The sequence below is a fragment of the Marmota flaviventris genome, chromosome 19 (genome assembly GCF_047511675.1).
Source record: "Marmota flaviventris isolate mMarFla1 chromosome 19, mMarFla1.hap1, whole genome shotgun sequence".
In the NCBI taxonomy this organism is placed as follows: domain Eukaryota; kingdom Metazoa; phylum Chordata; class Mammalia; order Rodentia; family Sciuridae; genus Marmota; species Marmota flaviventris.
The window spans coordinates 28,619,455-28,645,674 of NC_092516.1; the positions used below are offsets into that span (position 1 = coordinate 28,619,455).

Sequence of the window (26,220 nt, forward strand, 5' to 3'; positions counted from 1 at the left end):
CTGAGCACACCCAGGGACACAGCCTTGCCTGGGTCCCCGGGTTTGGCAAGGGGCAGGTCTCAGTGCAGCGTCTCAGGGTCCCTCGGCTGACCTGCCCAGGTGTGCGGGCGGGTGAGGTGTGTGGGGGGAGGGGGGAGGTGTGCGGGCAGGGTGAGGTGTGTAGGCCCATCCAGGGCTGGGTCCCTCTTTCAATTCAGGCAGCAGCTGTTTTCTTTTGATGGTGCTGGGGTGGGACCCAGGGCCCCATGCAGGCTCGGCATGTGCTCCGCCAATGCGCTGTGCTGCACCCCATCCCGGGGTGCAGCCTTCCTGCCCAGACAAGTTAGGCGTGCACCACTGTAGATGTGTCTGTAGATCAACTCTGCTGCCACTGATGGGGCGTTTGCTTTACATTTGTAAAACGGTCTTCCCTTCCTCAGTGATTCACTGAGCAGATCGGTATCTACTGAGGCCCTGCCCACGGTGTCCCAGACCCTCGCGAGGTTCGTGGCTGCAGCCATGAATGAAGTAGTCCAGTCCTGTCCTGTCAAGCTTACGCTGTCCTGCTGAGCAAACTCTGGGCAAGACGCTCACCCTATCCAGCCTCCGTTTCCTCACCACTGAGTGCGGCCTGTAACCCTGCTCCTGACGTGCCCAGGGCTGGGCAGCTAGGGAGCTGGCAGACCCAGGCCTGGAGACCGGATTCTGGGAGGGCCTAGAAGAAAGGAATCCCTTCTGGGTAAGGGATAAGGATCACATCCTACAGGATAGTAGCGTGGCACCCAGAGGCTGTGACGACACTATTGGCGGAGGTCAGAGGCATGAAGGGCAGATGGGCTAGAATCCAGCCTCTCCAGCTGGGGCTGGGTCAGGATGCAATCCTGGTGTGGGACAGAGACAGTGTTTGTGGTGAGAAAGTGTAGGTGTCCTTGGGACAAGGGGACCAGTGTCCAGGCCCTGGCTTCCCACCTGGCCCTCATTTCATTGTCCATAGCTGGAGAGACATGCTGCTGCTCTCTAAGGATGGGGCTGCCTGACTCGGTCCCCAGTACCACCTCCCTGGGCGCTCTTGTTATGTGATTGCTTCTCTCTATTGGATGCTGATCCTGTATTTCCCTGCTCTGGTGAGATTCTCGTCCTGTGCTGTCCTGCAGGTTCTCATCCCTCCTTGTGTCGGGGACCTGCCCCGGCCAGGGCCACAGGGAGGAGTCATTTATGGCTTCCAGGTCAAGTTCTGGGCCCTAACGGTGGGCCACTAAAGTTCAAATCCAGACTGTATCACGGTAGCCATGTGACCTTGCCCAGGTACTTGGTCTTTCTCAGTCTGTGTCCTCGCATGCTGTAAACTGGGGTCATGTGCTTTAGGGTTATGAAAATCAAGTGGGCAAGTGCCTCCTCGAGCCCTTGGCCTGGTTCCTGGCCTGTGGTGCACTCTCAGTTTTCATCCCTATTAGTATCACCTCCAACCTTATGAGAGTGTTCATGGAAGGCATCAGCATCCCATTTTACAAATGAGGAAACGAGGTGCTAGTGATGGAGGAGTTTCCCCTAGGGCACCTAACGTGGAAGGAGCAGATTTGGCCTTTGAACCAAGATCTGCAAACCCCACGGCCCCTTCCCTACTGCTGTGCTGTGCCACCTTCAGTCTGTGGAGCTACCCTTCATCTGCCTAGTTCAGATACGAGTACACTGAGATCAGGAGGTCACTTGGCCGATGCCTTGGGCCTCCTACATAACTAGCATCAATGTCCCTGGCTACTCACACTTCCTTGAGCCACAGACACTTCTGCCCCAGCCCAGGCGAGGGGACTGGTGGGGCTTCGTGCGGGGCATGTGTGTGGCCCTGGCCTGTGTCAGGAATTCTCCCCAGGATTTCTGGTGCTTCTGAAAAGGTTTTTAAAATGCCTTTGACACCTGGGAGGCTCTGTGTGACCATGTGAGACCTTTAGATTTGGATATTTAAAAACCACGCAAACGTGGAGTCTCAGCAGCAAGCACTTTGAGGACATTGAGGCAGAGGACATGTCTGTCATCTCCCCTGCTGCCACCTTGAGCCCTAGAATCTGGGGATTCAGGTGGAGCCTCTGGGTCTCCGGTGACTCTCCCCAGTGTTCTGGCCTCCTTGGCCCTCCCCACCAGCCTAGATGTGGCCTTTGGAACCTTAGGAGCCCAGATGCTCTCTCTGTTGCCACTGACCACGTGGCTGAGGAAGGTCCACCTGTGAACCTCTGGAGCAGCATCCTGGAGCCAGGAGCACCTGCTCTGCTGTCCCAGTCCAGCATCACTTCAGGAGGCCACTTGGGGTTTGCTCTCAGGGGGCTGGGAGAGTAGCCTTTGCCCTTGACACTCCTCATGGGCAGAGGTCCTGCCCTGAGTCATCCTGTGCAGCTGGGTGGAGCGCCGATGGCGTCATTCCCCTGCCTCTGGTCAAGAGAGAGGGCGAGGAACCTGGGACTCATCTGGTCAGACAGACATTTACATCCTTTGTGTCAGAGCCTTGTGACAGGATGGTCCCTGCCTTCCAGTGTTGTGGGAGGGCAGTTCCATGAGCAGATCATCTGGAGTATGTTGGGATCAGAGGTGCAGGGTCAGGCGACCCAGGCGGTGGGGATGGGTTTTTCTGTTTTGTTTTTTTTTGTGGTGCTGGGGGTTGAACCCAGGGCCTTGTGCACTCAAGGCAAGCACTCTACCAGCTGAGCTATGTCCCCAGCCCTGGAGATGGATTTTGACTGTGGACGGGGAAGGCTCTGGAGAGGCGGCAATGTGGGAGCTGAGCCTTGGATAGGAAGTAGGGTTTGGGCACCTTCAGTGTATCCTAGGCACAGGTGGGAGGCTCAGGGTGGCTCATCTGGAGGGGTGCATGGTCAGGATGGCAGGGGCTGGGAAGTGGGAGAAGGGCAGTTGGAGGGACACATGGAGCTGACTGCAGAGGGCTGGGGTGAGGACAGAGTTCCATAGAACAGCAGAATGACCTGTGTGGTTTCAGTGACCAGCATAGTGGCCCGCTGGTGCTGCAGGGAGGCAGGTCAGGAGCCATTCCAGGAAGTGGTCGCGTGAGAGGCATTAAGGCCCAGGAGAGGGTCCCTGGGGGGAAGGACAGGGGTCTGGGTGCCGGTGGGCTGCTGGAGCTGGAAGGGCAGGCTGGGCAGGTTTGGGAAGGGGGTCTGAGGGGCAGAATGGGAAGATCTTAGCCCTGGGAGAGAGTGACTGACTAGGCCAGGGATGGAGCCAATCCCAGGTTAAGGAGAGACACCTTCTCCACCCAGGGCCTCCTGGGTGCCAGGGAAGTGCTCCAGCACCAAGTTCCCCATGTTCTAGGTGCACATTCTTTTCCAGATGTGTGCACTGAGGTGTCTTCTCCCCACGCTTCTTGCCCTGTTAGTCTCTTCGGAGCCTTTGGTGATCACAGGTTCTTATTCTTTTCCCCTTGACTTTCAGTGTGAGTTTTAGAGTCAGCTTATTAGTGCCCACCAAAATCCACAAAACTTTTTTAAAAAGCTGCTGGAATTAATTTGTCAGCCTTTTGGTGGCCCCTTAACCTTACGGTTAATGCTTATGTATGGAGTGTAAAAAAATCTCTACAGGACTGGGGTAGAGGGAGTCCAGCCCGTGTGCAGCCCTGTTTGATCCCAGTACTGCAAGAGGAGGAGGAGTCTTATGTAGAAGCCATGAAATGTTCTTTGTGTTTTGTGTTTTATTCTAGAAGATTAGTTATGTTAGGGTTTTTTTTTTTTTCTTTTGTTTTTGCAGGGCTGGGGGTAGGACCCCGGTCTCAACACCAGGCAAGTGCTGGGCCCCAGCTTTTACACTCACTTGTGCCATCCAGCTGAGAGCTGAGTACCTAGAGGGGTGTGGCTCTGTGTACTGTCCTAGTATAGGATGGGGGTATGGCCCTTCTCTCCCCACTAGGTGTCAGCGTCACCCTCCACACAAAGCAGGTGGCTGTGGACGGGTCGGTTCTGGACTCCACTGTGTTCCCCTGATCTGCGGGCTGTCCTCTACCAGCCCCACACCTGCTGTTTTCTGTGATTTGTTCAGTGTCTCATCTTGAGCTCTGCTAGGCAAGTTTTCCTGCATCCTACCCTATTGGCCTCCCCCACCATTGCTGCTTAAATTTTAGAATAATTTGTCAATGTCGACCAAAATCAAATTAAAACACTGCTGGGATTTAGCCAGGATCAGATTGAAGGTATCAACTAATTCTTGGCAGTCAGTGTCTCTTTCACGAGCCCAGGTTGATCCCACCCCCGGCTCACTCTGAACTGTTTATAGTAGCAGTTAAAGGCTTGTAAAAAGGACCAGCGGGGAGCACAGGTCCTGTAATGGTCCTGGCTCTCATACCTGCTCCCTGCCCAGCCACAGGGCTCAGCTGGCTCCTCTGGAGGGAACCTGAGGACAAGCAGGGTGCTGGTTCCCATAGGAGCCCCACGCCCACCCTGAGCCTGCCCTGCTAGAGCGCCCCTCTTGGAGATGGGCATTTGTTCAGAGTGACATCCACTTCCTGTCTGGGTCCCCAGCCTAGCACAGGGCCTCCTGCTGGAGTGGAGCTACCCAGGGAACGGCTCTAGAATTCACAATGCTAAATCTGTGCGTGAGTCTGCCTCCAGGGCAAGCCTGGCCTGCTGGCTGGGTTTGGTTACCCAGTATTGTTTATTAATTTTTAATTAGAACATTACAAAGTCTGGCACATAAAAACCAGAGGGAAAAATCATCAGAAGACCTGGCCACCTGGGCCCAGCTGCGGCCCTGTCTAGAAGGGCCTGCACTCTGGGGTCACCCGTGGCTGTCCCTAGCCAGCCCAGGCTGCTGGGACCCTCTCTGTGGCTCTGGCCCTGAGATCCTCTGCAGAGCCCCCACCTCTATGCCCTCCCCTGGCACCAGAGGGTGCTTTAAAGAGAAATAATGCTTTTTATTTTGGAATATTTCCAAAAATACCCAGGTACGGAACCCAGGAGAACAAGCCCATGTGACCCCATCACCCAGTCTTATAGCTCCCCAGGCCTGTCTTGTGCACCCCCCCAGATTAGTTTAAAGCAATCCCCAGAAATCATATTTTATCTGAAAATATTTTCCTCTAAAATTCAAGGACTCCCTTTTAAACAGTGCTGTCTGTCCTCTCACACCTAAAGGTCACAGTAATCTCTTCCATCATCTGATCCCCAGCAGCCTCCTGGCTGATTATTGTTTGGGTTTGGCTTTCTGATAGTTTTTTTTTTTTTTTAATTCAGAATCTAATCAAGACCTATGGACTACAGCTGATTAGTGAGTCCTGTCTCTCTGTCTGGGGGTAGGGTGTCCTAAGCTCTAATCAGTAGCTGATAACCCCCCCCCCAATGTGCAGTGGGTGAGTCTGACCTGAGGGTACTCGTCCCCCCAGGGCTTCCCCAGAGTCCTCTGGCAGTCAGTCCCCACCCAGCCTCTGACAACCATTGATCTCCTTCCTGTTCCTGTACTTGAGCCTCTTCCAGAATGTCGTGGCACTCTGTAGCTTCAGCCTATGTGGCAGCTTTTCCTAACACTGTGGCAGGTCCCCACAGCCTCACGGGCCCCCCTTGTCTGCCCTCACCAAAGGTGGGGTCTTTCCTGGGGTCTGCCTCCCTAGAGTCCTTTGGGGCTCTGCTGGTCCCTGTGGTGGAGGCCTGGACCTTCCTGGACTATCTTCTGTGGTTCACCGAGGCTGGCCACCCACCTCTGCTGCCATCGTGTTCCTGGCCTCTCTCTCGTCCTTCCTCTTGCACTTTGGGTGTCTCTTACCCTGCGGAGCTTGGTTGCCAGGCACCAGGCTGTGCAGGGGCGCAGTCTCCACGGGCTGCCCAGGAGGGGAGGCCCAGAAGGAATCAGTCCTGCCGGGCAGAAAATTAAATTTGAATTGCAGTCTTCAGAGTGAGGCTCCATGTGGCCTGGGATGGGCACGCCCCGTGTCTTGTTTCATCCAGGTGACCCTGTGTTTCCTCCTCTTGCCCGCTGGGTGGACTGCAGCTAACTGCTGAGGCCTGAACCAGAGCCTTCTGCTCCCAATTAGGGGTGGAAAAGCCTAATTGGAACCTTGCGTGCTCCATTTTGGAGCCACGTGGTGTCTGGGCTCGGGCCTGGCCCAGCTGCTGGCTCTCCAGCAGCAGTCTGTACTGGGTACCTGGGGAGGGGCCTCCGTAAGACAGATGAACGCCTCCCTGCAGGCGCCTCTGCACATGGTAAGGTCCTCCAGCACACAGGACACTCCCAGGTGGCACATACCTAGTGTCTCAGGCTCCATGGCTCTCTCCTGGTGGAAGATGGACAGAGAGCTCATGTAATGGGGCCCGAGATGCCCTGGCAGGGCTCGGGCAGCTTCCTCAGGAGCAGCAGCCCTGCCATAGCAACCTGCAGGCCTGGCTGGCTGGAGCTTTGTTCGCAGACAGGACTTCCTTTTTTTTTTTTTGTAAGTGGGAAGGGGGAGGGTGCAGGGAGAAGGGCTGTGATATAAACAGTTACCAAGGAGACTCAGTCGGGGTTGGAAAGGTTCTCTCCTTCCCTTGGTCCATACAGAAGGGGGGTCACCCCAGCCGCAGGGGATCACGGGAGGCTTTGGTCTCCAGTCCTGACCCCTCCCTGCTGGAACTGCCAGATGTTGCAATTCCCGGGCTCCTGGGGACGGAGGCCGACAGGGGTTCCGGGAGATTCCAAGGGTCCAGCGGCACTTGCAGAGGCCCCGGAGCAGGCGGCCTGCCCCACCACACTGATAATGGACACAGCCGAACTTCCTGCCTGCTGGCTTCCTGCCAGTTTCCAGCAGAGAGCTGGGACCTTCCCTTTTCCTTAAGTGCTGGAGTTGAGAACCAGAGGCCATGGGGTGCACGTACTCATCTCCGCCAGACGAGCCCACCCTGAGAAGGTCAGTCCTGGCCCCAGTGCAGGCTGCATGGGCGCCCCTTAGCAGGGGGCACCTGGCATCCTTCTATCCAAGTTCGGAAATGTGCTTCCGGGAAGGGACCCCCGAGGCAGAGGCTCTGGAGAGTGGGCCGGCGGCTTCGGCCATTCCCGGCGGCCGTCTTCCCAGAGTCTAGGGGTGGCTGGCCCAGGCCCTGCAGTTCCTGTGGACGTGCAGTGGGGACTTGGCAGGAAGCTGTTCACCTCCCCTCACCTGGGACTGGTGAGGAGCCAGGTGGGAGTAGCCCGGGGTGTGGCCCTCAGCCTCTGAAGGTGGCTGCTTCTCTGAGCCCCTGAGTAGGTCTTGGAGTGGGCAGGGAGTCCTGGAGCTGCTCCTCAGGCAGGACTGGCTCACCAGCGGGGACCCAGGGGTGCCCTGACACAGCGTCCACTGCCTGTACTTCAGCACCGCTGCCTCAGGACCTCAGGAGGGGGAGAGGGTGGAGCACTGAGGGCACAGGCGCTGGCCTCTGCTTCTTGGGAGCACCTTCCTCTGGACGGGGCGGGTTCGCACACCTCGTTCACCCTCTGACGCCCGCAGCCACCGCTGGCCAGCCAGAGTGTGCAGCCTGGAGTGTAGCCGGCTCTTCTGTGACGGAGGCCGCCTGGGCCTCCTCCAGTCCCGCCAGAGCTGAGCTGAGCTGCGCTCCCGCCAGCGGATGGTCCCCGTCTCTGGCTTTCTGTCCTGGGAGCCATTTTCTGTCCCTGAGAATAGGTCCAGCTGTCCCCAGAGGCTTTTCCTCCTTCTCTGGCCTTGAGCACCTGCTCCTCCATAGCTGGGGCACGAGCCGTCCCACCCACCACACAGCCATGCCACCTGGTGCTGCCGAGTGCTTTTGAAATCACAGACTGCCTCCCAAGGACACTGTGGTCCCTGGGTGTTAATGAGTCCCAGGCGCATGGAGGGGCGCCAAGTCCAAGTGCGTGTTCAGAGGGCGGCCTCCGCGGGCGGACTTGCTGACGTGCCTGCTCTTGGCTGGACCACAATCACAGGCAGTTCAGCGCCCCGCTTGTGGCCCTCCCTCCCGCTGCCAGTCTCCAGGAGCCCCTCTCCTGGAGCCAGAGGACAGCCCTGGGCAGAGGTGACACGCGCTAGTCTCAGCCTCTCACTACCTATATAAGGAGGGAGAACCAGGGCCTCTGGGTAGCAGGGCTCCTTTCCTCGATGAGGCCGTAGGTCCACCTTGTTGGAGATGTGACTCTGAGGACATCTGCCCTCTGAGAGGACGTGGGAGGTGGCTTATCTCTGGAAGGGGGCAAGAGAGAAGGGCTCCAGGGCATTTGCCCACCTCTTCCCCCTGGATGCTGGGCAGAGGACTCAGGACTAACCATCAGAAAGGCTGTAAAACATCACTGCTGGGTGCCAGGTGCTGTGGCCGTTGGCGAGAGACACACCACACCTCCCCAGAGTCACCAACCTGGATGCAGCAGTCAGAAGCTGTGGTGGAAAGCGCTGTGTGGAAGACGGCGGCAAGTAACCATGCCGTTGGGACGGGGACGGGGGGCTTGGAGAGGACAGTAGGCATTGGCGACGGGTTAGAGGAAGGGCAGGTGGGGCTCAGGCTGCAGCATGCCGTGTCCACTCACGTGGGTAGTGGTGATTGGGCAGCAGCCAGTCGGGAGAGGCAGGCAGTGGGGCAGGCCTCCTGGAGACTGCAGAGTGGGCAGCCTCCGTCCAGAACGTCCCGATGCTGCCTCTGCTCAGGGCCTCACTGTTCCAGTTTCCCTCACCTGAGGGCCATGAGGGCCTTCAAGTCAACCCATGAGTCTGTCCCCGCACTCGGTGGTCATTTCTACCTTCTTAGGCGCTGCCTGTTTCTTACAAGAGAAAAGGGACAGGGGAGCTGCAGATAGGAACTCAAATCAAAACACAGGAGAGACAGCCCCCACTGTCCTCCCTGCTGTGCAGGGCCATCTCCAGCTGAGGCCAGCCTGGACAATCTAGTGAGAGCCTGTGTCTCCCAAAATAGAAAGGGTGGTAGAGCACCTGCCTAGCAAGTGTGAGGCCCTGGGTTCCATCCCTAATGCCACCAAAGAAAAGCGACTCCCCCAGCTCCTTGGTGTGGCTCCCCTGGACTTCTGAGCTCAGTGGTGTCACTGTGCTGCTTTTCCTCTTAGTGGATTTACTGCGGTGCTGGAGTGGAACCCGGGCCTGTGCATGCCAGGCCAGAGCTCTGCCACCCGGCCCGGCCCAGCCCTGCCTCCTCTGTGCTGCCCGCTAACCTGCTTTTCCGTGTAGCAGGGCACTGTTCTTGCTTCCCTCTGGGTGGGTGCGCATGTCACCCTGGGCCGGTGAGCGCTGGGGAGGAGGTGTGTTCAGGGCCTGGCTGACACCGGGGAAGCCTTCACAGCCCTGCTCACATTTCACCCAGGGCTGTGCAGGGCGCATCTGCACCCTGTGGACTGGCCACCGTGTGCAGGGAGGCGCTCTGGATGGCCCTAGAGAGCCTCCACAAGGGACACAGGGATATATTCCTGGCCTCTCCTGTTCGTGAAAAGTGCAGCCCGTTGGGCTGGCTTGTCTGAAGGAGAAATTGGGGTCACAGTGGCCACTGAGCACAGAAGCAGCCAGCCACTAGGTGACCTGTTAGCCCGTGGGGACCACAGGCACCCGGCACATGCGCTGTGGTTGCTCTGTGCTCTGCGAGGGCCTGGCGGCTTCCCTCCGGACAACAGTGTCCTGCAAGTGGCCAGGCCAGCCTGTGGCTGCAGCTCCTTGTCTAGCGTGATAGTGACCAGGGAGGCTGAGCCTGCCACTTGCCAGCATGCTGGATGGATCCTTCAAGTCCTGCTTCTTATCTGATCCTTGCAAAAAACCCTGGAGGGAGGATGTACTGCTCCCTCTCACTGGTCGAGGAACAGTGATTCTGGGTCAAGTTGACCAAGGCGCACGGCAAGCCCCAGAGCCGCCGCCTTGCCCGTCAGCTCCTGCCTGTCTGGGGGCCTTGGTAGTGGGGTGAGGGTGTTGGGAGCAAATGACACAGGAGTGTGCAGCTCATGTCTATACAGTTTAGTGAGGTACAGCTACAGAAAGGTGCGTCTGCTTCCCAAGTGGCAGATCGACAGTTCTGTCATGTGAACAGGTGGTAGCCATCACCACCCAATCAGCCCACCCATGGTGACCAGCGCCTCGCCCCTAAGCACAATAGCCATCCCATCTAATGTCCCCATAAGTTGGTTGGTCTGGTTTTTTTTTTTTTTTTTTTTTTGGTACCAGGGATTGAACCCAGGGGCACTTAACCCTGAGCCCATCCCCAGCCCTTTTCTGTATTTTATTAGAGACAGGGTCTTGCTGAGTTGCTTAGGGCCTCGTTAAGTTGCTGAAGCTAGCTTTCAACTCTTGATCCTCCTGCCTCAGCCTCCTGAGCACTGGGATTACAGGCATGTGCCAAGGCGCCCTCCTGGTTTATCTGTTTTTGAACTTCACATCTCGGAATCACATTATGGACTCTGTGTAGCGGGCCTTGGTCAACATCATGTCCGTGAGATTCGTTCATGTTGGTGAGTCATGGCAGCTTCTCGTTCTCTGTGCCGCAGAGGACTGGAACCTTCCACCGTGTGGCTCATTCTTCTGCTGTGGGCCTGAGGGTCTCCCCTAACGTCGCATGCCCCTGTGGACATCCCCACACAGGGGTCCGCCAAGAGCGATGCTGGGCTGCAGGGTGAGCTCACATCCCTGGTAGCAGTACCACCGAGTAGCACCCCAGGGCACCTGCCCCTGTCCCTCCTGCCGGCAGGGCTGGGCTCCTACGTGCTGCCTGCCTCACCTGCTGGGGCTGGGCCTGCTTGGTCCTGGCTGCCGTCAGTGGGTGTGCAGTTGCCGCGCTCTTCCTCACCCCCCCCCCCCCCCCCGACATTGAACGCGCGCCCATGTGTTCTTCTGCTGCGTGGAGAACGGACCTGTTGGAGTCGTGGGTCTTGGCCTGGGTGACCTATAGGCGTCTGGCGTCCCCGTCTCTGTCTTTGTCAGATGCACGTCTCTTGTAGTCACTTCTCCGGGCCGAGTTGCCTTTCGGGCCCTTCGTGGTGTCGTCTTTAATGGATGCAGCTGAGCTTTGGAGGCTGAGGCAGGAGGATCACACGTTCAAAGCCGGGCTTAGCAACTTAGTAAGGGAAGAGAAGGACAGAAAATGGAGAGGGGAAGGGGAAGGGGCCAGACACTGAGGAGTGGAGAGTCAGTCTCAGACCTGTGCTGTGCCTGACATGCTGGGGTCAGCCCTGAAGGGGACCCATCTAAGTCAGGCCTTGAAGTGCCAGGAACAGAAGGGTCCAGTTAAACTCAGCCCCAGCTCCAGGGGTGGGAGTGGGATCTGATCCAGGAGCAGGGCCTGACAGGTAGACCAGTGTTCTGCTGGGTACAGAGGTGGAGCCAGCAGGGCAGAGATAGTAGCTCAGACTGTCATGTGGGTGGAGCATGCAAGTCAGGACATCCGGCAGAATTGGTGGAGCCATAGTGGGTGAAGCTGTGTACCCTGTCCTGTGGGTCCTGGGAGCCATTGAAGGTTTTAGAGTGAGGCAGGGCAGGGGTGAGTTCAGAATTGCATTTAGGAAACTCCAGTGGCTGTGTGAGGCAGGATCGGGAATTGGAGGTGAGGTAAGGCCAGGGGAACCTTTGGCTGAGATGGGGAGGAAGAGGGACACAAGTCTCTTCATTTTAGGGAAACAGGTTTGCATCTGTCTGGGGGCAGAGTTTTGACCAAGGTATTGGTGTCCCAGGAGGCTGTAGATGGATAGTGGGGTCCCTGGGCCTGCCTCCTCCAGCCCTAATGCTGGACCAGGGCCATGTGCTGGCCTGGTCCCTGGAAGGTGGCAGAGGGCACAGATGGCATGTCCCATGTCACTCACGTCCCATACTCTTGCACTTTGTGTTTCAGGACCACATCCGTCAAGGAGAGCGGCTTCGTGGAGAAGATGAAGAAAACGGTGAGTCCGAGTCTGGCCCTGGGGACGTAGCAATGGAGAGCCTGCTGAGGGCCACCTGCCTGCTGCACAGAGGGCCTGGCCAGCGGGGCAGGTGCCCGGTGCAGCCTGCGTGTCCTCCAGGACCCAGAGCCTGAGGCCACCTGCTCCCGCTGGGGTGGTCTGCTCTGTTTTTCTGACTGGTGCTTCTTGTGTAGGTCGGGTCGCTCTGGCTGACATTGTTCTTATGATGAGGCTTTTTTCTTCTAATTCGGTGCCCCCCACCCCCCACAGCCTTTTTTCCTTTTCTTTTAATAGATGTCTGTCTCGCCCATCTTTCCTCTGGGCTCTTTTCTGGGAACTTCTTACCAGGGTCAGGAAGATGACCCGGCTTGTGAGACGGGGTTGGGAGCAGGTTGGGGGCTTGGCCTGCCATGCTGAAGTGACACAGTCTCCTTTGTGCTTTTGGTGACTTCTGTGTGACGTGAGAGGCCTTCCCTGCCCTGGAGAGGGGAGCTGTGCTGCTTCCAGGGCTGTAGTGGTGGTTTTTCAGTTTGACACTGGGGACTGGTCCAGTGTGAGACAAGGAGGGTGGGCCCAGGCTACTTTGTCATGTAACTGGGTGGCAGAGCCCCTCTCCCCTGCCCCACTCCAATTGAAATGTCACCTTTTTCCTAAGCTGAATTCCATGTGTTTGGGTTTGTTTCCGTATTTCCCTGTTGAGTCCCTGGTCGAGCTGTCTGCATTCACATCCTGTGACTGTGACTGAAGTTTCGTGCTTCGTCTGAACAGAGCAGAGCTCCTACTCTGTGGAACCTTCCTTGGTACCACTTGGACTTGGAAAGGGATCGATTGAGATACTCTGTGTGGCATATGAAGTATGGCTTCAGAGTTTTCAATGTCACCGGCTTTTTCTGCTTGGGATTGAACTCAGCACCCTCTACACACTGGGCAGTGCTCTGCCACGGAGCTACGCCCCAGCTGTGTCACTACGGTCAGCCCGCTGTGTCCTCAGGTCCCACAGCTGTGGTTTCAATAAACCATAGATCAAAAATATTTGGAAAAAGAAGTCTGAACCTGCACACGCTTTATTATCCCTAAACGATCAGTGTGGGCTGTGTAGCATCCACCTCATGGTAGCTGAGGTGACCTAGAGGTGATTTCAAGTTGATGGGCAGGTGCGTAGGTTCTGTGCAAATCCCCCGTTGTGCGAAAGGGATTTGAGCAGCTGTGGATTTGGGTATTCGGCAGGTGGGGTCCTGGAACCCACCCCTGCAGGTACCGAGAACGCACACATGTTCATGGTACCTTCTTTGGTTGCTTTTTAAACATTTTACAGCATTAGAAAGAAAGTGACCTCAGGCAGTGTGTTATCACTGAGGTGGCTCTGGCATATTAAACTGGTGACTTTTGCCCTCCTCCATCACAGTGGCCGTGACAGTAGGGTGCCATTCCCAGAGTGACAGGACTGGAAGCCTGGGGGGAAAGAGGATGCCCACGCGGTCGTGTGGCCTGGAACGTGGGGGGTCTGGCTCTGGGCCCTCACTGACCGGCATCTGGCCTTCCTAGGGGCGGAACATCATCGTGTTCTACGGCTCCCAGACGGGGACGGCCGAGGAGTTTGCCAACCGCTTATCCAAGGACGCCCACCGCTATGGGATGCGGGGCATGGCCGCAGACCCCGAGGAGTATGACCTGGTGAGTGTGGGCCCCCACGGGTCTCAGGAATGGCCTCTGGATCATGCAGAGGCTGAAAGGGCCGGGTTAGCTGGAGGGACAGACAGGATCAGGCTGTTGGAACAGCCCAGAGCTGTTGGTGCTCAGCTGCTGGGGTCACCAGTGTGGGCTTCACAGGTGCTGGTCTGGTCCCCAGAAGGGACTCAGTCCCCAGTGAATTGGGTGTGGCTTAAAGAATTAAAGGGTCTCAGAATTCAGGAGACCTCTGCCCCACCCACCTCCGCCCAGGAGTGCAGACGTGGGAAGCTGGGGGACCAGCAGCTCGGCTCCCGCCCCCAGGCAGCTTCCTCCTGTCTTGGTCAGTGCACAGGGTCATCCGCAAGCACCTCTGGCTGTCCTTGTGCTTCAGCTGTTATCACCAGGAGTGAGGGCATAGGCCAAGGCAAGGACAGGGTACCACACGCAGGAGGGGTCAGGAGAGCCTGGGGGCTTGGGGAGAGGATGTGGTTTGGGACAGTGGGGCCTCCACAGGGCTCCCCTTGGGACTGGGTTCTGGGAGCCCTCGAGGGGCCCAGCAGCCAGCCTGTCCCCTGCCACTGGCCGCTCCCTGCTTCTGGCCGCACTACCCCCGGGCTCATCTGCTCATCCTCTTCCTGGCTGTCACCACCAGGGCTCTGTGCAGTGCAGGGGCCCCACCCATTTGTTTGCCTGTTGCTTTGGGAGAGCCCGTGCCAGCCAGCCACCAGCCCAGGATGAGGCAGTGGACAGGAAAGGGCAGCTGACCCGCAGGAGGGGGAGGCTGGAGGAAGTCCATCCGGGTTGCCTCACTGCTGTCGCACACGGAGTTGTGGCCATCATTACTGAGGGGATGTGCCTGCACTGTTGCCCTCCACTCCCCTGCCTTTGGGGTCTTGGTGACACCCGGCTCCAGGCCCCCCTTCATGTTGATCAGAAACCAGCAAGACCCCTCATGCCTGCTGTCACCTTTTTAGAACTGCACCTTCTCCCACCAGCTTGCCATCACTGTCCTGCTCACACGCAGTGGCCCTGGCTGCACCTCCCCCATCCCATAGTCCCCACGTCCTAGCTGGGAGCTACTGCTGCCCCCTCACCAGAGGCCTGGGCCTGACCCGAGCAGGCTGGTCACGGCGTGGTGGCCCTGTCTCTGCAGGCCGACCTGAGCAGTCTGCCGGAGATCCACAACTCCCTGGTGGTTTTCTGCATGGCCACCTATGGCGAGGGGGACCCCACTGACAACGCCCAGGACTTCTATGACTGGCTGCAGGAGGCAGATGTGGACCTCTCTGGTGTCAAGTACGCGGTGAGTCCGCAGAGCCCTGGACCCATGTCGGCATAGACAAGGAAGTCTCCACCCCTCCCCGTTCCAGCTCCCAGAAGAGACCAACGGAGCAGGCTGCCCAGGAACAGACCCTCTGCACCTGGAGAGCTTCTCCTCCCATCTCCCAGCCAGCCCCAGGGGACATTAGTTCCTGGACACTAAAGACCAGGAAAATGTAGCAAGATGATCAGGATTTGGCTGGACAGGGAAAGCCATGGCCACCAGCTAGGCAGGCAGGGCACACTGCCCCTTTCTGGCCACTTGGAGTGGAGGCTTCAAGGCTGGCTGTGGAGAGGGCCCCGGGGGCTGCAGGCCAGAGGCTGCCCAATACTCCTCGTGGTGCCGGGTGTCTGGCAGGTACAGAGGCCCACAGGGCCTGCTTGGTGGCTTGGTCAGGGCCACAAGGATGCCCCCACCCCACGAGAGGTGCCGCTGGGCAGGCCAGGGGCCAGGCCTCAAAGCCTCCCATCTGCACAGGTGTTTGGCCTTGGAAACAAGACCTATGAGCACTTCAACGCCATGGGCAAATACGTCGACCAGCGGCTGGAGCAGCTCGGAGCCCAGCGCATCTTTGAGCTGGGCCTTGGCGATGACGACGGGAAGTGAGTGTCCACCCTGGCCCCCTTGCACTCAGGGCCCCGGTCTACACTAGGCCACCCTCCCTGGGCGCTATGGACCAGGAGCCCAGGGCAGGAGCAGCCCATGGGCCTCCAGGGGCAGCACAAACCCCCGTCAGCGGGAACTCAGGACTCGCCTCCCTGTTGGGGGCACTGTCACCATGCCCTATGCCCTGCTCCTGGCCCAGCTCAGACACAAGCCCCGGTGGGCACGGATGTGCTGGGCCTGGGGTTGACGTCACTGGGCGGCCAGGTGACATGAGTCCTCAAGATGTCGAGCCACACTGGAGGACAGGGCCAAGTGGGTCACCTCCGTCTGGACCCTGGCTCATCCTGTCCTCTCCCCAGCCTGGAGGAGGACTTTATCACGTGGCGGGAACAGTTCTGGCCGGCCGTGTGCGAGTTCTTTGGGGTGGAAGCCACTGGCGAGGAGTCCAGGTGAGCATGGGGGCCTCAGATGGGGCCTTGGGGACGCAGCAAGGAGGGGTTGGCAGCTCAGTCACAGGTTAAAGGAGCTTGTGCTTCCCTGGAGGGTGACAGGAGTAGGGCCGGGTCTTGCCTGGCTTTTCACCTGAGCCCCGGGGCCTGGGCGGCCCTCACAGGGCCTGGGATCTGACTTCAGCAGCTCTGTGCCAGCCTCCTCTGCTTGCCCACCCGGTCCTGTGTGGGTCACTCACCCCATACCGGTCCAGACCCTCCTGTCTGGACGGATCCCCTGGCTCCTGCCCAGCAGCCCTGACTCTGCCCCTGGCTCTCCTCTCCAGCATCCGCCAGTATGAGCTCGTGGTCCACACGGACATGGACACAGCCAAGGTGTACGTGGGTGAGATGGGCCGTCTGAAGAGCTATGAGAACCAGAAGCCGTAAGTCGAGGGAGGTGGGTGGGACTGATGGCCTTGGAACACCAGCATCAGCTGGCTGTGTATCCTCGTAGGGCCTTTCTCCCTAGACCCATGTGATGGGTGCGTCCGGTAGGGGCACATGTTTTCACATCCGCGGAGGGAGGGCAGGAGGCCCAGAGCAGAGATGGGCCGTCCAGGAGCCAGGGCCTGCTCTGTGCTGGTGCTGTCATTCAGGGCAGGCCTTGGGAGAGAGAGGTGCTTACCCAGTTTGTCCTCAATTTGCTTTGAAATCTTACTGTGTAAATACCCTGGTCCGCAACAGTCCTTAAAGACAGCAAGGTCTGTGCTGTGTCCAGGTTGGACTTTGGCAAAAAGGCTCACTTCCCTATAAGCCACTTCAAGTACCCCTGGATGGTGCCCAAATCCCTGCTGGAGCCCCCAGGTGCCCAGGTACCACTAAGTCAAGAGCGGCTCTGCTGGACGCAGCCCTGTCAGAGCAAACTCCACATCCCAGTGATTCCCCTGCCTGTATTAGGGTCTAGGCATGGGGGTGAGGGGGCTGAGGATAGGGGATTCCACCTGGAATCCACCTGGGGTTCCGTCTCCCAGAGCTGGCTCGAATCTGCACTCAGTCTGCCCAAGGGGATAAAGCATGAGGGGCCTCAATATTTTAGGGGCCAGCCTCAGTTTCCATATCCAAAAATGGGGACCCTGATCACATAGCTCTGCCACCTCGCAGGGTTAAGAGTACTGCGCTGACTGGGAACGGGGGAACCCTTGACAGTTGGCAAGGTGTCCTCGTGCCCTTGGAGGCCCAGAGGGTCTCTTGGGGACAGAAAGATTCAGATCACAGACACAGCCAATCGATGAGCTTCTCTTCTCCCCACCCAGCCCCTTTGATGCCAAGAACCCATTCTTGGCTGCTGTCACCACCAACCGGAAACTGAATCAGGGCACTGAGCGACACCTCATGCACCTGGAATTGGACATTTCCGACTCCAAAATCAGGTCTCTGCTGCCTTCACCCCTTCCTGACCCTTCACTCTGGGTTTCCTGACCCAGGCAGAGTGGCCTCCACTGCCTCCTGAGCCTTGTGTCTTCCTTTAGGTATGAATCTGGGGACCACGTGGCTGTTTACCCAGCCAACGACTGCACTCTTGTCAACCAGCTTGGGGAGATCCTGGGTGCAGACCTGGATGTTGTCATGTCCTTGAACAACCTTGATGGTGAGTTCTGGAATCAAGGCCTCCTAGGCCAAGCCCTTGGGCTGGGCTTCTGCTTGGCCCTGCATGCCAGGGGCCTAGGGCCCTTCACCCAAGCCTCCACCATTATAGGTTCTGCACGCCCCCTGCCCCACTCTGCAGGGAGGAGAGACCGTGTGCTGTAGGGCCTGGCTCTCTCCCTTAGGCTCTTGTCACTGTCACAGGAGAGAGGGTGGTGTGTCTCAGGCCTGGTGGCAGCAGGAACACTACCCAGCCACCATGTTGGGTGGGGCAGTCTGCAAGGCTGAACCCTGCTGAGCCTGGGCTGTACTCCTTACTGGTCACTGCAGGGGCTGCAGTCAGCACCCCTGGCCACCCTTCCAGGTCCCTTCAGTGGAGCTCAGGGTGCCAAGCACTAGCCATGGTGGTTTCCCCAGGGTCCCATGGAGCTGTATAGCCCGAGACTTACTGTGAACACGCACCAACCTCAGGCGTAGCCCTGCTTGGTCCTGTCCCATGGTCCATGCCGAGGCTGTCCACGCTCCCTGGTTCCAGAACCAGCCCTCAGCAGAGCAGGAGGAGGAAGGGCTGGTTTCTGGCAAACCTCGCAGAAGCAGGAACTCTGCTTCCCCTGGGGCATCACTTCCCCTGACCAGACCCCTCCAACAGGGATTTACAGTCCAGCCTGAGGCTTGGCTTTAGGGCCTAGGAGGCCTGGAGAGGGCTAGCCTTGCTTGGACTGCCAGCTGGGCACCTGCTTCCTGCAGAGCAGGTCTGAAGCTTCCACCCCCCACCATGGGTGACCATTCACCCCAGATTCTGCCTTCCCTCTCCGTACAGAGGAGTCCAACAAAAAGCACCCCTTCCCCTGCCCCACCTCCTACCGCACGGCCCTCACCTACTACCTGGACATCACCAACCCTCCACGCACCAACGTGCTGTATGAGCTGGCACAGTATGCCTCGGAGCCCACCGAGCAGGAGCAGCTACGCAAGATGGCCTCCTCCTCAGGCGAGGGCAAGGTGAGCCTGCGCCACGCCGCCTCTGCCCAGGGCTGCAGCTCCCAGCTCACTTCCCCTCGGCCCCAGCTTCCACCCGCACCGACCCACTCCTCCCGTTCCTTGGTCTTGGGCAGGAGCTGTACCTGAGCTGGGTGGTAGAGGCCCGGAGGCACATCCTGGCCATCCTGCAAGACTACCCGTCCCTGCGGCCCCCCATCGACCACCTGTGTGAGCTGCTGCCTCGGCTCCAGGCCCGCTACTATTCCATTGCCTCGTCCTCCAAGGTGAGGTGGGCTGGAGCCTGGGACTGCCTGCCTCTCCCCAGCTCTGACCCTCAGGGCCAGGAGAGCTGTTGGCAAGGAGACCCTGAGGGGGCATGGGCTAGAGGGGTGGGACAAGGCTTGGTGCCAGGACTGGGCCCTCCACGTTGCTGCGGCTCACACCAGCCCTCCCTCCAGGTCCACCCCAATTCTGTGCACATCTGTGCTGTGGCTGTGGAGTATGAGACCAAGTCCGGCCGTGTCAACAAAGGTGTGGCCACCAGCTGGCTGCGGGCCAAAGAGCCTGCTGCGGAGAATGGCCGCCGGGCCCTGGTGCCCATGTTCGTGCGCAAGTCCCAGTTCCGCCTGCCCTTCAAGCCCACCACGCCTGTCATCATGGTGGGCCCTGGCACTGGGGTTGCCCCCTTCATCGGCTTCATCCAGGAGCGGGCCTGGCTGCGGCAGCAGGGTAAGCAGACGGATGGGATGGGGTGGAATGAGGAGCCGCAGGGAGCCCCCTCACCCTGGCCGCCTCTGCCCAGGCAAGGAGGTGGGGGAGACACTGCTCTACTATGGCTGCCGCCGGGCGGATGAGGACTACCTGTACCGCGAGGAGCTGGCCCAGTTCCACAAGGACGGTGCCCTCACCCAGCTCAACGTCGCCTTCTCCCGGGAACAGGCCCACAAGGTGAGGGGTGGGCGGTACTGGTGGGGGCTGGGCCGGGTACGGCTGCCCAACGAGGAGGTGGCTGGGGCGCCCTGGCCCTCACAGGCCGCCCACCTGCCTGCAGATCTACGTGCAGCACTTGCTGAAGAGGGACGCGGAGCACCTGTGGGAGCTGATCCACAACGGGGGCGCCCACATCTACGTCTGTGGGTGAGTAGGAGAGGGAGATCAGGCCCTGCCCACTCCCAGGTGGTGCCTGCCCAGCCTTCACCGCCACCTCCTTCCCCCCAGGGACGCTCGGAACATGGCCAGGGACGTGCAGAACACCTTCTGTGACATTGTGGCTGAGCTCGGGGCCATGGAGCATGCCCAGGCTGTGGACTACATCAAAAAGCTGATGACCAAGGGTCGCTACTCCCTGGATGTGTGGAGCTAGGCGGCCCCTGCCCCTCGCACCCACAGACTGTCCCCATGATCACGTTCCTCACTCCCTCTGCCAGCCGCCTGGTGGTCTCTGCCTGGGCTGGCCACTGGAGGCAGGTCCATGGACAGGGGCAACCCAGGCCAGGCCTGTGAGGTAGCCCAACCCCAGGGCACATGGCAAGGGGGACGGGGTCCCACACTTGGTGACACCCCAGGCCCTCGGCAGCTGTACAGAAGGGGCCCTTCTCTCAGCTGGTGGCCCCCACATGATTTTGAATGAGTGTAAATAATTTTAAATAACTTCTGGCCCTTGGAATAAAGTTCTGTTTTCTGTATTTGCCTGATATTGCTTGAGCAGCCCTGGGGTGTCCCCTGGGCCTATACAGAGACCCTAGATACAGCAGGAGCCCAGCCTCCCTGTGGGAGAACACATCCGTTAGGCCGCCTCTGCCTCGCTCCCTTTATTGAGGCCCTGGCGCCCAGCTCCCGCAGCCGGGGCCCAGGTCGTCCTCAGGGCCCACAGAGCCCACGAAGCCCAGGAGAGCAGAAGGCACCCCACACGCACAGGGGTGCCTCCCACCCTTCTGCCACACACGGGTCAGAGGCCCCTCTGGGGCCAGCAGGTGGAGGCCCTGCTCACTCCTTCTTGCTCCTGCGCTGCTGGCTGTGGAACTTCTGGTGCACAACCCGCAGGGTGGTGAAGAAATTGCCCAGGAAGAGGAGGAGGAAGGGGAGGCCGCACATGAGCACCTGCAGGGGGCCAGAGTCAGCTCGAGAGCCTGCGGGGCTGGGCCCTCCCAGCTGTCCCCCGGACCCTGCTCACCTGCCACTCCTTGCATTGTGGGTCTCGAGCCAGGTTAAACAAGGTCAGCGCATTGAAAAGCTGCCAGAACTGAGAGGAAAAGCTAGCTGGACTCAGCAAACCCAGGGCCGCCAGAGCGGGGAAGACTAGGGCAGCTGGGGACACCCGTGCCACTTACATGTCCGAAGAAAAGAAAAGGCAGCAGGAAGGTGAGGCCCCGCCACATCCAGGACTGGAAGCCCTCTGCAGGGAAAAGGGCCAGGGCAAAAGAACCAGGGACACCATTCAGGCCAGGAGCAGAAGGAAGGGGAAATTCCTGCCCGCCGTACCCACAGGGCTGCAGAGCAGGGCCTGGCCGACTCACCCACGGTGAGGTCCATGGTGTGCCGCTCGCCCAGGGCCCGCAGGCGGTACAGGCAGCCGCTCTGGTAGTAATACTGCAGGAACTGCACGAAGCCTGGGGAGAGCGGGCTTCAGAACTGGGCTGCAGGCGGGGTCTTCCTGCCCCTCCCGCGCATGCACACCTCCTGAGCTCAGGAAGCCCCGAGACACTCACTCTGGTACATGGAGAAAGACAGGAACTGGTTCCGGAACTTCTGGTACATGAGACCATCGGGCCTAAGGGGAAAACAGAGGGTGGGCAGTGAGGGAGCCCAGGGTGCCATCTCTGGCCCTGTCCCAGCTCCCACCAGAACCAGGCCACTTACCACGTCAGCATGACGCCCGACAGAAACGTGGACACATAGTGATGGATCACCCACCAGCCTTTGATCCTGTAGGGGGGGAGCCACTGTCCTTCCTGTCCCTGTCCCTGCCTCCCATCCCAGGGCAGCCCTTGAGAACCAGGCCCACCCCTGCACACCGGGAGCCGTTGTTGATGAGGATGCTCTCACGGATGGTCAGCGTGCAGTAGTACCAGACCAGCAGGAAGTTGAAGGCCGCATCTGTCACCCTGGGGAGGGGAGGGAAGGGAAGGGTAGGAGGGTTGGTGTCAGAGCCCAGGAGGGTGCGAGGTTGCACCAGGTGGCAGAACACCCACCTGGAGTTGAGCAGGAAACGGCAGGTGAAGGAGATGAGGATGAGGATGATGGTGAGGTAGAGCTTGAACTTCTCGTACTCGTCTTTGTAGGCAAACCTGGGGACACACACATGTGGGGGTCCCCCATGCCCATGGGGTCCCCCTTGCTGTGACCCAAGGAGGGCACAGGCAGGCACCAGAGAAGCCTGGAGTCCCGAGGCTGAGCCAAGGGCAGTCAGGGCAAGGGAACCCAGGCAAGACCAGCCCACTAGCCACGTACTTGGCCTGCTTGCTCAAGAGTGTCACGTTGACATTCCCCAGAACCAGGCTCAGGTACAACCTAGAGAAAAGGAGAGGGGCTGAGAGGCCTTGGCCCTGGGTCCCCTCCACCCAGCTGTCTTCTCCATAACCCTGCATTAAGAGTCCTACCCTTGGGGTGCTGTAGGCCACCTCCACTTGGAGCCCAGCCTGCTCCAGAATCCTGACCTGGAGTACACCAATGTCCCCAGCCTGCCACATCCTGTCCACGGCCTCCCAGCCTTGAGGCCTCAAGAAGCCTGGCTCTCCCACTCAGACCCCATATCCCCGATCACTCCTCGGTTCTGGGTGGTGGATCTGCCATCTGTATGAAGTCAACTCTTGTCACTGCCACAAGTTCCTTGCTATCTGGACCCCAGGAACCTCAGCTCTGAGTCCACTCAGGCCCCACACCATGACCATACATGTCCTCCCAGCCCACGACAGCCTCCCTCAGAAACTCTAGCCTGTGGTTGTACTGACCCCCAAAAGCTCTGATTCCCATTTTTTTCCTTACACCACGAAGACCCCTCCCTCCCTGAGGGCCCCGCACTCTGGCCAGTCCTTGTCCAGGCCCTCCTTCACCGTGCAGCCACTTCCCAGCCACCCCTTGAACCGCAGCCTCCCTGTATTTCCATCATCTCCCAACGAGGCTCATCTGTCCTCTGCTGAGGAGCTCCCAGGCGGGACAGCAGAGCAGCTGCCCTAACAGGGCTCCTGCTCCTGCTCAGACCCTGTGGACCTCCCCATGAAGGGACCTGCCTGAGGCTGCAAAAGAGCTTACTGGGGGGACTCTGACCACACCAGAGAAAAGCCTCGCCCAGCGCCCAGCCTCCAGCCCCAGCTTCTCTCTCAACCAGCTCCCAGCAGCCGCCTCTTGTAAACGGCTAGCCACTGCTAGCCACCTGCATTACTCTGTGCCTCTGCATCCTGCACCAGCAAGGCCCACATGCACCCTTCTGTTTCTCCAGGCGCCTCCTGTCAATACCTACCCCTGCCCGTGGACGTGCCCAGCTCTTTCCGACCTAGAGAGTAACAGGTGTGCCCAAGGCAAAGCCTCCCAAACACCCTCCTGACTTCTAGTTGATACTTTCGAGTGACTTCTCTCCTTCCACACAGCCATGCCAGCTCCCCCTTCAGCTCTCCCACCAGCTCCAAGATCAGCTCCCACCCCTCCCTGCCACCAGCTGGCTCTCCAAGGTCCTGTGGCCTCAGAAGCACTCCCCTCCCTCCCTTCCTCAGCCCACTAACCTGCTTCCCTGCCTTCCAGAAACCTCCCCCAATGCCTTCAGCCTTCAGTCTCCTGGGGAGATCTGGCTCAGAGTCTTGCACTGGCACCCCTGGACTCCACCCTCTCACCCAGACCCCAAACCCTGGCCACCTCATTTTGTTCCCGGCCTCTGCAGTCATCCACTGTTACCTCTCATCCTTGAAGACAGCTCAGCATCCCCCAGACACGGAAGCTTTCTCTGACTGCCTGGGCCAGTTAGGTGACCCTTACCATACCCCTACACCAGGTCCTTCCCCCACAAAGGGCCCATCACAGTGTGGGGACTGTGCTGACTGCTCTGGCTATGGCTGACTGAATGACCAAAAAGAGGTGGCATCTGGCCTCAGCCCCTCCCTCCCAGGAGTGGTGGCAGCTGGGGCTGGCCTGGGCTCACCCGTTCTTCTTGGGCAAATAGGCCTCCATGTCAAAGAAGAGGCCCTGGCGCTCCTTCATCTGGTTCTCCAGCTCCTGTGCGGCCCCCACGGCCTCTGACGGAAGGGTGGGTTTGCATCTGCAGGTGGAGCCAGAGTCAGCAGGGGCAAGCAGGCGCCATGCCCACCCCAGAGGGGCAGAAGGGGCAGTGAGGCCCAGAGAGGGGAGAGACTGTGCTGTCCCCTGGGGGGCAGCACCAGCCCCCCATGCCTCGCTGGCAGGTGCCCACCTCTTCAGGACGAGGGCCAGTTCCTGTAGCCGCTTCTTCTGCCGGGCGATGGAGCTGGTGCAGTTGTTCTGCAGCTTGGTCAGCTCCTCCAGCTTCAGGCGGTACAGCCGGTGAGTCTCCTGGGGCCGAAGGGACAAGGTGCAGGCTGGCTGGGACACATGGGCTCACTGTCTCCGCCAGGGATCCGCCTGTGCTTTCCCAAGGCACTCCCCCCTCAAGGTTTTCCTGGTCGCAGGACATCTTCCTGTGGTCCCCACCTCTCCACAGGCTCTCTGTCCTGAGTCTGGTTTCTAAAGTCACAGGTCCACCTTCTGGACCAAGTGGGTGGCTTCAGGCCCTCTCAGTCCCTCCTGCCTACCCAACTTGCAAGGATGGGAAGTATGCGTGTGTTGGGCAGGGGTGGGGGGGGACAGTGGTCAGGCATCCACAGTGCCTTCTGCTAGGGCATTCTGGATGCTTTCTCCCAGGTGAAAGGTCATCAGGCTTCAGTCTTGCACCTCCTGCCCTGAGGCCAGTCCCCTCCCCTGCCCCAGCACCTTTGGCCTGAGGCTTCCCTTAGCACTTTGCCCTGGTGGGTGAATCTCAAGAAGGCGCAGTCTAGAGATTGGGCAAGAGGCAGTGTGGGGACAGCAAGTGGCTGAGGCCAGCGGAGGCAGCCAGGCTGGGAGATGCCTGCTCAGGACTCCAGGGAGAACACTGGTGGCAGCTGGCGGGGCTGCTCTGGGGGCAGCGATGGAGAAGGGAAAAGGCGGGAATCAGGCCAGGAGAGGCAAAGGTCTAACCAAGTCTCCAACTGGCCTGGGCTCCACTGGGTCTGTGGGCCACCACACCCCCCTCAGACCCAGATCTGTGCCACCTCTGCCCAGGCACAGTCACCACCCTCTCCTTCCTGGTCAAAGCCAGCAACCTCCTGCTGCCTGGGTCCCAGGACAGACGGCCACATACAAACTCCAACCAGACAACTGCTCCTGCAGCTTCCCAGTGGCTTCAGAGATTCTAATCCCCGCCAGAGCCAGGAGGTCCCTGCACGATCTGGTCCCACCCACTGCTCCCCTCACTTTCCCAAGCAGCCACACAGGCCCACAGGGCCTGTCAGCACTGCTCTCCCTTCCCCTGTTAGATGCTGGCCCACCTGGGACAGCCCCCCCGACCCTGGCCACGGACTTCACCTAAACACCACTCCCCCAGGGCACTCTGACAGGAGATGCTGAGGGTGGGAACGGGATGTTCGTGGAGTGACAGATCCAGAATACGGGCTGGCTGGCTGGCTCCGACTCAGGCAGCTGCTCTCCTGGGAGAGGATGGGGTCCAGGTCCAAATGCAAAGGGCGGGGGCGGACACGGGGTCCCGTCTCTTTCCATGCCCTCGCGGGAGGTCGAAGTCACCCAGCACAGTGGGGTCCCGGCCAAAGCACAGTGGACTGTAACCGGACACTTGGGAGGGGCCAGCTGGGGAGACTGGGACCCGAGGCCTCGCCACCCTCGGGAGCAACTCCAGGCTCCAGACCCCCGACCCCAATCGCCTGCCTGCCTGACCCAGTGCTGCCCGACCCTTGACCTCAGCCAGAGAGACGTGGCTCAGAGTCAATGGGTGGCAGGAGTGGAGCCTACCTGGATGCTCTGGAAGTCCTGCTGCAGATCTTCCCAGTCCCGCAGGCAGTCGCCCAGCGGGTCCGAGGGCGGGGGCTGCATGGCTGCCGCTCCGCGGGCCGCAGGAGCAGCGAGTTGAAGACTGCGCCGCAACCCCGGCCGGCCCAAGGCGCCTCCGCCTCCGCCCCCGTCCGCTTCCGGGCTCTCGCCGCCACCGCCACCAATGGAGAAAGACCTGGCGCGGGCCGCGCGCTGGCCCCGCCCCCAACAGCCAATCATGATCAGGGGCGGGGCCACGCACTGGAAGGGCGTCTCATACCACGACTCTAGGCCAGCTTGGTGGCTAAGGTGGCTGCGGCCCCTGGCCGGGGTTCCACCTGCCGTGCCAACTGCATGCCGTGGTGCTTCCTGCAGTGCCCCAGCCCGCGGTGCTGGGAGCAAACCAAGACCCAGAGAGGTGACACAGACCTTAAACACTTTTCGTCTTTGGGAAACGGCGCCTCTTAGTGGAAGGGATTCCCAGAGTCTTCTCTTGCTAGGATTTTTTGTCACCTCCTTTCTGCCTCCAGGCTCACCTCCACTGCCCTTCACATAGCCACTAGCTGCCCTTCCTAAAGCACAAGCCTAATTCCCCACCCTGTCCCTGCCTCGCAGGAGGTCCCTTGCCAGACAGCAAGCTCTGCGACCATCCCAGGCTTAGTCCACCCCAGACTGACAGAGGGTGCTGCCTGAAAAGCTCTCCCCCCTCTGGCAAAGCCCACTCCTCCTTGA

At 59.5% G+C, this 26,220-nt stretch overlaps 2 protein-coding genes across 3 annotated transcripts in view; one reads left to right on the forward strand and one right to left on the reverse strand.

Annotated features, from left to right (window-relative positions):
- The window catches only part of Por (cytochrome p450 oxidoreductase), a 46,977-nt gene extending 26,830 nt beyond the window's left edge, over positions 1 to 20,147 (forward strand). The window contains exons 1-15 of one of the 2 annotated variants that reach the window (XM_027952862.3): positions 6,602 to 6,850; positions 11,760 to 11,808; positions 13,354 to 13,482; positions 14,633 to 14,782; positions 15,278 to 15,402; positions 15,766 to 15,855; positions 16,182 to 16,280; positions 17,151 to 17,267; positions 17,367 to 17,485; positions 18,302 to 18,483; positions 18,597 to 18,746; positions 18,921 to 19,191; positions 19,265 to 19,410; positions 19,514 to 19,599; positions 19,681 to 20,147. In XM_027952862.3, the coding sequence (XP_027808663.1) occupies positions 6,804 to 6,850; positions 11,760 to 11,808; positions 13,354 to 13,482; positions 14,633 to 14,782; positions 15,278 to 15,402; positions 15,766 to 15,855; positions 16,182 to 16,280; positions 17,151 to 17,267; positions 17,367 to 17,485; positions 18,302 to 18,483; positions 18,597 to 18,746; positions 18,921 to 19,191; positions 19,265 to 19,410; positions 19,514 to 19,599; positions 19,681 to 19,825 (1,905 nt within the window). In that variant the 5' untranslated portion in view covers positions 6,602 to 6,803 and the 3' untranslated portion in view covers positions 19,826 to 20,147. Of the gene's footprint in view, positions 1 to 6,601; positions 6,851 to 11,759; positions 11,809 to 13,353; positions 13,483 to 14,632; positions 14,783 to 15,277; positions 15,403 to 15,765; positions 15,856 to 16,181; positions 16,281 to 17,150; positions 17,268 to 17,366; positions 17,486 to 18,301; positions 18,484 to 18,596; positions 18,747 to 18,920; positions 19,192 to 19,264; positions 19,411 to 19,513; positions 19,600 to 19,680 lie in introns of those variants that run through there. The other variant, XM_027952861.2, reaches the window with a different exon arrangement.
- Tmem120a (transmembrane protein 120A) lies at positions 20,129 to 25,639 on the reverse strand. The gene is made up of 12 exons (XM_027952863.3): positions 25,471 to 25,639; positions 23,861 to 23,979; positions 23,594 to 23,710; positions 21,913 to 21,972; positions 21,654 to 21,749; positions 21,477 to 21,566; positions 21,322 to 21,387; positions 21,171 to 21,232; positions 20,979 to 21,071; positions 20,793 to 20,857; positions 20,636 to 20,704; positions 20,129 to 20,562 (listed from the first exon to the last, which is right to left on the reverse strand). The coding sequence occupies exons 1-12, from the start codon at positions 25,549 to 25,551 to the stop codon at positions 20,449 to 20,451; spliced, it is 1,032 nt and encodes a 343-aa protein (XP_027808664.1). The 5' UTR covers positions 25,552 to 25,639; the 3' UTR covers positions 20,129 to 20,448.
- Between the last annotated feature and the right edge of the window lie 581 nt (positions 25,640 to 26,220).

Coding starts and splice junctions, on each gene's coding strand:
- Tmem120a (XM_027952863.3), bottom strand. CDS start 25,551: ATGCAGCCCCCGCCCTCGGACCCGCTGGGCGACTGCCTGCGGGACTGG. Junction 21,750..21,912: donor CTCTTGAGCAAGCAGGCCAA/GTACGTGGCTAG, acceptor GTGTGTCCCCAG/GTTTGCCTACAAAGACGAGT. Junction 20,858..20,978: donor CACCATGGACCTCACCGTGG/GTGAGTCGGCCA, acceptor TTTTCCCTGCAG/AGGGCTTCCAGTCCTGGATG.